This window comes from Nomascus leucogenys, chromosome 8 (genome assembly GCF_006542625.1).
Source record: "Nomascus leucogenys isolate Asia chromosome 8, Asia_NLE_v1, whole genome shotgun sequence".
Taxonomy (NCBI): Eukaryota; Metazoa; Chordata; class Mammalia; order Primates; family Hylobatidae; genus Nomascus; species Nomascus leucogenys.
Window position 1 is genome coordinate 106411627 of NC_044388.1, and position 9084 is coordinate 106420710.

A 9084-nucleotide genomic window follows, 5' to 3' on the forward strand; every position below is an offset into this window, starting at 1 on the left:
AAATAACCAGCTCTGAGTAAAATGATTGCTCTTCTTTTTTTTTTTTCTTTTTTTTGAGACAGAGTCTCGCTCTGTTGCCCAGGCTGAAGTACAGTGGCACGATCTTCGCTCACTGCAAGCTCTGCCTCGTGGGTTCACGCCATTCTCCTGTCTCAGCCTCCTGAGTAGCTGGGACTACAGGCGCCCGCCACCACGCCCGGCTAATTTTTTATATTTTTAGTAGAGACGGGGTTTCACCATGTTAGCCAGGATGGGCTCGATCTCCTGACCTCGTGATCCACCCGCCTCAGCCTCGCAAAGTGCTGGGATTACAGGCGTGAGCCACCGTGCCCGGCCAATGATTGCTTTTCTTAGTCAAAGTAGAATTTGAGGGCCTCATACTGAAGCAACACTGTCTTTGACTGCACTGTGTGAGAACAGCCGCTGGAGCCTGGCCAAGTGCACGCTCACGTCAGCAGTGCCTCTTCCCATTTGCTGAGCCTTTGCTCCATGCCAAGTTGTGTGCTAAGCTCCGTGCCAGGGGTTTAGCTACCTGGCTTCACTAAATTCTCACAGCGATGGTTCTTGGTCAGGAGAAATGGTGTTGTTACATGTCTCATTCTACAGATGAAGAAACTGAGGCTTGGGGCAGTGAAGTGAGCTCTGCCTGAGGGACCATAGCCCAAAAAGGATAAAGGAAGGATTCCAATGAGATCTGGCTGAGATCCAAGGCTGAGGACTGAGCTGCTGCAGTTGGGCTGAATTCGTTACTGTGTAGTTCAGAGGAAAGGATGTGGTGGGGATGGCAAGGGCAGGTGAGGGAGGACGGGGTGGGACGAGACGGATAAACACAGAGGACAGGGACAGGGGCCATGGGGGAAGCTGGTGTCAGCTCATCCTTGATCATTGTGGGGCATGCTGGATAATTCTACAGGCTTTTCTTTCTAAGAAAGACTGAGGTCTGCCAACTGGTTGCTGAGAATGAAAGTTTGTTTAGAGCGACTGGAATTTAGAATTCCTGAACTAAAAATAGTCTGTTATTAGAGTTCACTGAGGCTGGGCACAGTGGCTCACACCTGTAATCCCAGCACTTTGGGAGGCTGAGGTGGGTGGATCACTTGAGGTCAGGAGTTCAAGACCAGCCTGGCCAACATGGTGAAACCCCGTCTCTACTAAAAATACAAAAATTTGCTGGGCGTGGTGGCACATGACTATGGTCCCAGCTACTCAGGGGGCTGAGGCAAGAGAATCACTTGAACCTGGGAGGTGGAGGTTGCGGTGAGCCGAGATCATGCCACTAAACTGCAGCCTGGGCGACAGAGCGAGACTCTTTCTCAATAAATAAATAAATAAAATAAAATACATAGAGTTCACCGAGGACTCAAATATTTTCCTAAGAAACCTGAGGTCCACACGACCTTGCACAATCTCCACTGTGCGCTTATCCGCAAGGCTCCCCGGAACCCAGCTCTGCTGTCCAGCACTGGTAGTATTGTCTTGTGTTGGCGTGGATCTCCATTACTGCTATTTTTTTTTAAACTCTTTATTAGTGAACATTTCAAACATATACAACATAAGTAGAAGAGAATAATGAATCTCCATGTACCCATCACCCAGCATCGCCAAATATTAAACAACCCCGTCATTCTCGTCTCGTCTGTACCTCTTCCCACCCCCAACCCCCACTCAGTGACGATCATTTGTTCTAGTGCTTTGCTTATGGGGTAAATTTACATACATTGAAATGCTCCGATCTTAGCTGCACACTTTTGACAAATGATACACTGAGGAACCCACATTCATATCACAATATAGAATGTTTCTGTCTCAGACAGTTCCTTCCAAGTCAAGCTCCTCAGGCAACCTCTGTTCTGTTTTTCTTCACCTTAGATTAATTTTGACTGTTCCAGAACTTACTATAAATGGAACCATACTGTGTGTGCTGTTTTGCGTCTGGCTTCTCTCACGTGGGAGGCGCCCCTGTTGTTGCCTGTATCGGTAGTTGTCCTGTCTTATTGCTGAGGACAACCTGGTTCTGTGAATTTACCAGTTTGTTTATCTCTCCACCGGATGATGGACATCTGGCTTGTGTCCAGTGTTGGACTGTTGTGAATACAGCTGCTATGAACCTTTGAGTACAAGCCTTTGTGTGAACATATATTTTCATTTCTCTTGCGGACATACCTAGGTGTGGAATGGCTGGACCCCATGGTAGATGCATGTGTAATGTTTTAGAAACTTCCATTGTCTTCCAAAGTGGTTAAACCATTTTGCGTTCCCACCAGCAGTGAATGGAAGTTCCAGTTGCTCCATATCCTTGCCAACCTTGAGTGCAGTCAATCTTTGTCATTTTTATTGCTGTTCTATTTAAAATGAGCTCATGCATAGATGGGGTTTCTGGAAGGTTTTTCTCTTGTTGAGCAGCTGGTGTTGGAGAGTTGCTGTGTGTCTCAAAATGGATTGTTTGTTTGCTTCTCGTTTCTTTGTCTTCCCGGAATTCTTTCTCCACTGAGTGGCAGCCGGTGGGATGGTGGAGGTGGGGGTTCTTAGGGGACAGACAGAGGTCACCGAAGGTTGGGAGCTGCTATCCGGGCGAAGGAGCTGGGGCTTGCCCTCTGCCTCACCTCTGCTTCCCTGGAGCTCGGGTCCTGCTTTGGTGCTGGGCATGGGGCAGAGTGGTCTGACCTTGTTTCCTGGTCTGATCCTGCAGCTCCGGGAGCTGCTCCTTGATCTCTCCCCATCTTGAGTGCCAGCCTCAGCTCCTCTGAACATCCATCCTCATGTCGCCGCCAAACCAGCCCACCGGGCTGTGTGTCTAGGAGTCCCAGCCCATCTGGGCATCCCTCTCTCTTCTCCACAGATATTGGCCCAGTGACCCTCACGGCGGACCCCACGGTGTTTCAGAGGGAGCTGAGAGAACTCTACGTGCAGGTGGGCAGCCCCTGACCCTCTGTCCCACTCTTCCCAGTCTGTGTCCCACCAAGAGGGTTTGGTGAGGTAGCTTCGAGTGATTTCCTCTTGCCCAGCCTCCACCTCTCCCTCCTCCTGGGCGAATGTGTGGCTTCCTTAGGCCATCTGTTAGCTGCTCCCATGGCCCCCTCCATCCTTGCCCACTTGAAGTACTCGTCATGGTGCTGGACTTATTGGTGTAGTGACTGCCCTCCATGCCAGATTCCGTGGGGGTGGGCCCGTGTCACTCTTGCATGGATGGATGAATGAATGAATGAATGATGCTGCTTGTCTACAGTTAAAGCAGGTTGGATGTTATATCGTGTCTCCGGGAAGAAAGTGACTGGGTGGGCAGGAGGTGACAGTTCAAGGTGACTCCCCACGCCCAATAGTTTTGGAGATGTCCCTGGGTGGGTCCCATCTGGAGGAGGCAGGTGGCAGCTGCTGACACGCTTCTGCCCTCCAGGGAGGTGGTGACTGCCCGGAGATGAGTGTGGGGGCCATTAAGGCTGCCGTGGAGGTTGCCAACCCCGGCTCCTTCATCTACGTCTTCTCGGATGCCCGCGCCAAAGACTATCACAAGAAGGAAGAGCTGCTGCGGCTCCTGCAGCTCAAACAATCACAGGTGGGTGAACCGGCTGTGGGGGCCCAAGTGGGGTCCCCCAGGGGTCCTGAGGAAGCTGGGGTCTCTCTCACCACCTGAGCCACCTCCTGGAGAGCAGAGCTGGGCACTTCTCTTCCACAGCCTTGGGTCCAGCCTCTGCCATGCATGGCCAGAGCCTCGGAACCAAGTTGGCCCAGGAAGTGTGAGTGTGCTCTCCTGCTGTAGGCCCGGGCCGGGGCTCACACTTCCCTGGCGCAGCTTGTTCCTGTTGGAGACCACACCACCTACTCCTCTCACCCCCATCAAAGTCCAGGCAACCCATCTTCCTTCTGGCATCGCCTCTGCTCCTGTTCTCTGCCGTTCATGTCCCTTTTGCCATTGTCTCAGGGTTTGGAAGACCTGTCGGATCCCTTGCTTCTGGCTTTTGCAGTGAGGGCTGGGAGAGGGGACATGATCGAGGGAGGGAGAAGGGCCAGCTCTTTGGCATCCTCGGGCAAGATCCACGGGGCCGGGACTGCTTCTCTGCCGCCACGTCTAGAACTTGCTTGGGTTCTTCAAGGTCCTTCTAAGTCTGCAGCCTCCAGGGGCCACTCTGAAATGAGTCGACTTCCACGCTTTTCTTTGTTGTTGATTTAATAGCAGTTTTCAATATGGAGCACCTACTGTTTTCCTGGCCCTGTGCTGAGCACTTGTCCTGCATCAGCTCCTGATCCCCATGAGATGGGCACTTCTATTTTCCCTTCTATTCATGTGTCACGTATCATTCTATACATGTGACAGACAGGGGAGAGGGCCCACTCCAGGTCACTCCACGCTGGTCTAGGTCCTGCTGCTCACCCCTGAAGCAGCCGGCCAGGGAAGTCGAGAGCAGGCTGCACGTCCATCTTCCAGGTGGTCTTTGTGCTGACGGGGGACTGTGGCGACCGCACCCATCCTGGCTACCTGGCTTATGAGGAGATCGCTGCCACCAGCTCTGGGCAGGTGTTCCACCTGGACAAGCAGCAAGTGACAGAGGTGAGCAGCACCGGGAGGGGGCACCATCCCGGAGCCCATCACTCGGGCACGGTGAGGACATTGGCCATCCCTGTGGCTCCAGGTGGTTGAATGACAATCAATCACCCAGAGATGCAGGGACACGTATATAGCTGAGCAGCACTGGGTGCGCGCCTGTGGCAGGCACAGGATGCACTGTGCTCAGGCCACAGCATCATCTCATCTCGCTAAACTCTTCCACCTGTCCCAAAGGCAGGTGCTTCTGTGTTTCCAGGCAAAATTGTGCAGGTAAAGAGGCTGAGGCTTGACACAGCCCCTTGGGATGGCCTGGGTTCAGCAGTTGGTCCAGGCTGACAAGGTGGCCCCAGAGAGTGTGGCAGAAATGTGGGTATGGGGCATCTTCTGAGTGTCTCCCCAGAGTCAGGGAACCTGGGGTGGCTGGAGGAGCACAGGAGCTCTCAGGTTCAGGCAGTGGTGCTGGGCACTGGGCAGGGAGGAGCTGGCTTGCTGTGTGGCCTACAGTGCCGGGATCTGGGTTCACTCAGAGCCCAGTGCTCCGCAGGCACCTGCCACCCAGTCTTTCTCCGGGACAGGGGTCTGTCCTTCCTCCCCTCGGGGCTCCCTGGTATCATCCTATTCAGGGCTGTCCCTGCTTTCCCTCCACCCCACACTCCCATCCCCTCCCAGGAGCACAGGGTCCTTTCAGGGGCCAACTGGGAAACGATTAACAACACTCTCTCCGGAAAGGACAAGCACACCCATTTCCGTGGTGTAAATGTTCCCACCTCGGCTGATTGCAAGTCACGGTTGGGAAGTGACGCTGACACTCAGCTTTCCTGAGCCTACACGAGTGGCTCCCACACAGCACTGGATCCCACACAGGCACATCTCACCACCAGGTCCCTCCTGCTTGTCTTTCTGGTCCCCCAGGTATCCCCTTGCCCAAACTTGCTGCCCTGCTGGCTTCTCTGCTGTCTCTCCAATGTCCCACGCTCCTCCCCGCCCAGGGCCTTTGCTGGTGCGGCCTGTCCTTCGAGCTCCTCCTCCCCTGGCTCCTTCTCACCTTCCTAGTCTTGGCTTAAGCACGCCTCCTCATGGAGACCCTCCTTGATTTCTTCTCAAGATTAAGTCTCCTATCGCTTGAACCTGGGAGGCGGAGGTTGTGGTGAGCCGAGATCGTGCCATTGCACCACTCTAGCCTGGGCAACAAGAGTGAAACTCCATCTAAAAAAACAAACAAACAAACAAAAAAGATTAGGTCTCCTTGTGTGCCCCTCCCAGCTCCCTGTGTTACTTTGCATAATCGTAACTTTGTAACTGTGCGATTATTAAAGTCACTAGGCTGTGAAGTTTCCAGGGGCTGGGCTGTGAGTCCCGATGGCCACAGCCTTCCCAGCAGTTTACATTTCTCAGCTCAGAGCAGGTGTTGGGTAAATAGCTGGTGAATGGACAGGGTCCCTCGTGCTCAAGTCCCTGGTAAGAGGAAGGAGAGAGAGAGGCAGGGTGTCTGAGGCTGGCCATGGCCTCGAGCCAGTCCTGCTTTGTTGCTTCTGGGAGACGGTTTTGTGTGTGTATATTTATGAGCTGCAGAGAGCTATCTCCAGGAGTGTGTTTAGATTAGCGTGCCTTAACTCCCTGTTGACAGATGGCATTTATGGTTCTCTGCGACACTTTCGGCTTCATTTTTTGGCATGTCAGCCTACCCTGGCACTGAGTCAACCAAGCAAGGGTGGGAGGCATTTCACAGTGGAAGGATGGGTTGGTTCTTGCTTTCGGGGAGAACTATCTGGCCAATTGCATGGGAACTGGGTTCCTGCCAGGGGCAAATCAGACACAGAGCAGCTGGGCAGGTCAGTGGGGGCCACTTGCCCAGGTGTGAGGCTGGGCTGTCCTAAGCCTCTTCCTTGAGGTTGGGAACCTGGGCAAGTCCACTACTCCCGGCTGTGGCGCCAGCTTTCTGCTGTGAGAGTCTGGCCGGGCAGCATGTGTCTGACTCAGTAGGACCACCAGTGGCCAGAATTGGCTACCTCTAGGTAGAGGCCCGGAGCCCTCTCCTTCCTGGACATGGAGCTCTGTCGTTCTTTAGCTTAATGCCTTGGACATAGCCTCTTCCAGATGTTCCCAGACATTTGGCAAGCCTGGGAAGGTGGCTGGGCAGCCAGGGCTGCGGTCACCCTCCCAGGAGAGATGAATGGTGCCTTCACCCTAGCCAAGGGGCCTCCAGCTGGGAGAACTCCCCAGAAGTTGCAAAAGGCTCCAAACTATGCGTGTGTCATTAATCCTTTTTACCTCTTCCGAGTGCATCCAGTGCAGCCCGAGAGGCATCATGCACTCTCCTCCCCTTGTTTGCCGAGCTCCTGCCCCGGGCCAGGCGCAGCTCTGAGTGCTGATAGGGAGGTGGCCATCAGTCACAGCTAGGGCTTACTGCTTTGGAGCATTTCACTTTTTTTCAATTGCGAAGTTGGCCTCACTAGTACCTGGATCACCCCTTGGGGTTCCAGGGTAACTAAAGGAAGGTGAGGATCTCTCCCTGGTAGGGGAAATTTGGAGCTTTTACAATCCTTAAACAGACAGGGAATCATGTCAGAGGCAGGCAACGTGGCCCCTTCAACCTGCCCCAAAGGTGTGCATTTTGATTAAGACTTAGATAAGTCCAAGCACCTGCTGTGCCAGCGCAGCCTCCCCCAAGTTCCCCGGCAGACACACAGCTCAACGCACTGTCACCAGCCCCGACAGTGGTGGGGGTGGGGCCAGCACAGCTGGGCAAACCTGCCTGTCCTGCAGCTCCCCCGTGCCCGGGAAAGCCCCTCCATCTTTTTTTCCTGGGAGAGCACTGGGCCTCTTGCTCTCCTCTGCATCTCCCACCCGACAACTCACATGTTCCAGCACAGCCGGTTCTGGGGGCTGGGAGCCTTCCCATGTCCAGCACCAGCAGGCACAAACGGTGAATTGCCCAGGTTCTGTGCATCTGCTAGGAGAAAGGTGTCCTTCTAAGACAGTAAGGGTGGGCGGAAGATGGAGGGGTGAGGGGGAGCTGCTGGGGGAGCATCTGACCAGGTGGCTCTGATTAATTCATCAGCAGGGGCCCAGAGATGACCTCATCCTGGACCCCTCCCAGGGGGAGGTGGTTAGGGCTTGGACTCCGGGGCAAGAGGCCTGGCTTCAGACTTACCTGCAGGGTGACCTCCAGCACAGTCCTCAACCTCTCCGGGGCGCACTTTCTTCTTGTGTGCAGTTGGATTAACGAGAGCCCCTACCTGGTAAGATGGTAGCTAGGGTGAGAGGAAGCCTTGCATGGGAAGCTCTTGGTAAGAGTTCACGATGGCTAAATGCCATCCCACCCCCCTGTGCTTCAGTGTGGAGCCCAGGATATGCCCCTCAGTTCCATCAACACCCCCTGAAGAGTAGGAACTCTCTCTGGAAAAGATTCTCTGCTAGGGCGAGTGCCCAGGGTGCCCAGCTGGCAAGGGGCAAAACCCCCAGCCTAGGGTCCTCTCTCTGTCACTTCATGGTGAGCCTCCTGGCACAGGGCCCAGGACCCATAGCCCCATCCTCAGTGTTCTCATCTGTGCCTCGGGGGCCCATTCGCCCCCTGGCTTTCCTTCCCTGCTTCCTCAGCCGCCCTGGCTGTCAAGTGTTCTGGGAGGATCCTCGGGGGTGATTTATCTGCTGTGAAGGGTCGAGCAGCAGCCATCTGGCTGGGGGAGCAGTGCCAGATTTTTCATTCCTTCCCCATCGGTGACAGAGATGAGCCCCAGTGCATTGCAGGCTTGCTGGTCCCCCAGCCCCTCTAACATCTGGAAGCCATTGCCTTCACCAGATAAACATTGAGCTGGCTTAATGAAGGCTCTCTGCACTGGAGCCCTGGGGGCACCACAGGTCTAGAAGGCAATGTCCCCAGGCCTGGGCCTATAGGGGTCTGGCCCTACTATGGGCAAGAGGGTCAGCCCCCCAACTCCCAAGTGGGGATATGCTTACAGGGCAGGCCATCCTGTGGGTCACTGGCTTTCTGCCTTGTGTCCCAGCCCTCTCTGTGGTTCAGTAGCCTGAATTGCCAAGCATCTTCCCTCCATCAGAACATCCTAGAACGAGCTTGTAACAGCAGTTACGACACAGTAGCAGGTGTCACTCCTCTGGGTAATTGTTGACTGGTGCTTTGCTCAGTGACGCTTCCCTCCTGACCCCTGACAAGGCCTGGCCCAGGGGAAGGGGACGGTGGTCACGGACCTGCTTCTTTGCTGTTGGAGGAGTTGCCTCACGTGCTCAGCGGGCTTCTGTGGGCCTCTGCAGCTGGGAGTCTTCAGCCACTGCTCCCTTCTGTCCACCCCCACATGGACGAAGAACCTTGTCCTCATTCCTTGGCTAAGACAGGTGGGACCTTTTCAAGAGACACATTACTTAGAAAGCTAGGCAAGACACAACAATGAAGTAGCTCCAATTATAAAAACAGATGCATTTTCAGAATACAGAATTCTTATCATGTGAGAGTTGAAATCTAGCCATAAACTTCTAGGCACATATCCTCTAGCTCAGTCTGAAAAAAACAAACAAACAAAAAA

At 54.2% G+C, this 9084-nt stretch overlaps 1 protein-coding gene across 6 annotated transcripts in view; it reads left to right on the forward strand.

Moving 5' to 3' along the window:
- HMCN2 (hemicentin 2) overlaps positions 1-9084 on the forward strand; it is a 169802-nt gene that overhangs the window by 17847 nt on the left and 142871 nt on the right. For 5 of the 6 annotated variants that reach the window (XR_004031451.1, XM_030818033.1, XM_030818036.1 and 2 more), the window contains exons 2-4: positions 2840-2910; positions 3395-3553; positions 4424-4546. Coding sequence is in view for 5 of the 6 variants with exons in the window: in XM_030818033.1 (XP_030673893.1) it covers positions 2840-2910; positions 3395-3553; positions 4424-4546 (353 nt within the window). In the remaining variant the exon portion in view is untranslated. The remainder of the gene's footprint in view (positions 1-2839; positions 2911-3394; positions 3554-4423; positions 4547-9084) is intronic. The other variant, XM_030818035.1, reaches the window with a different exon arrangement.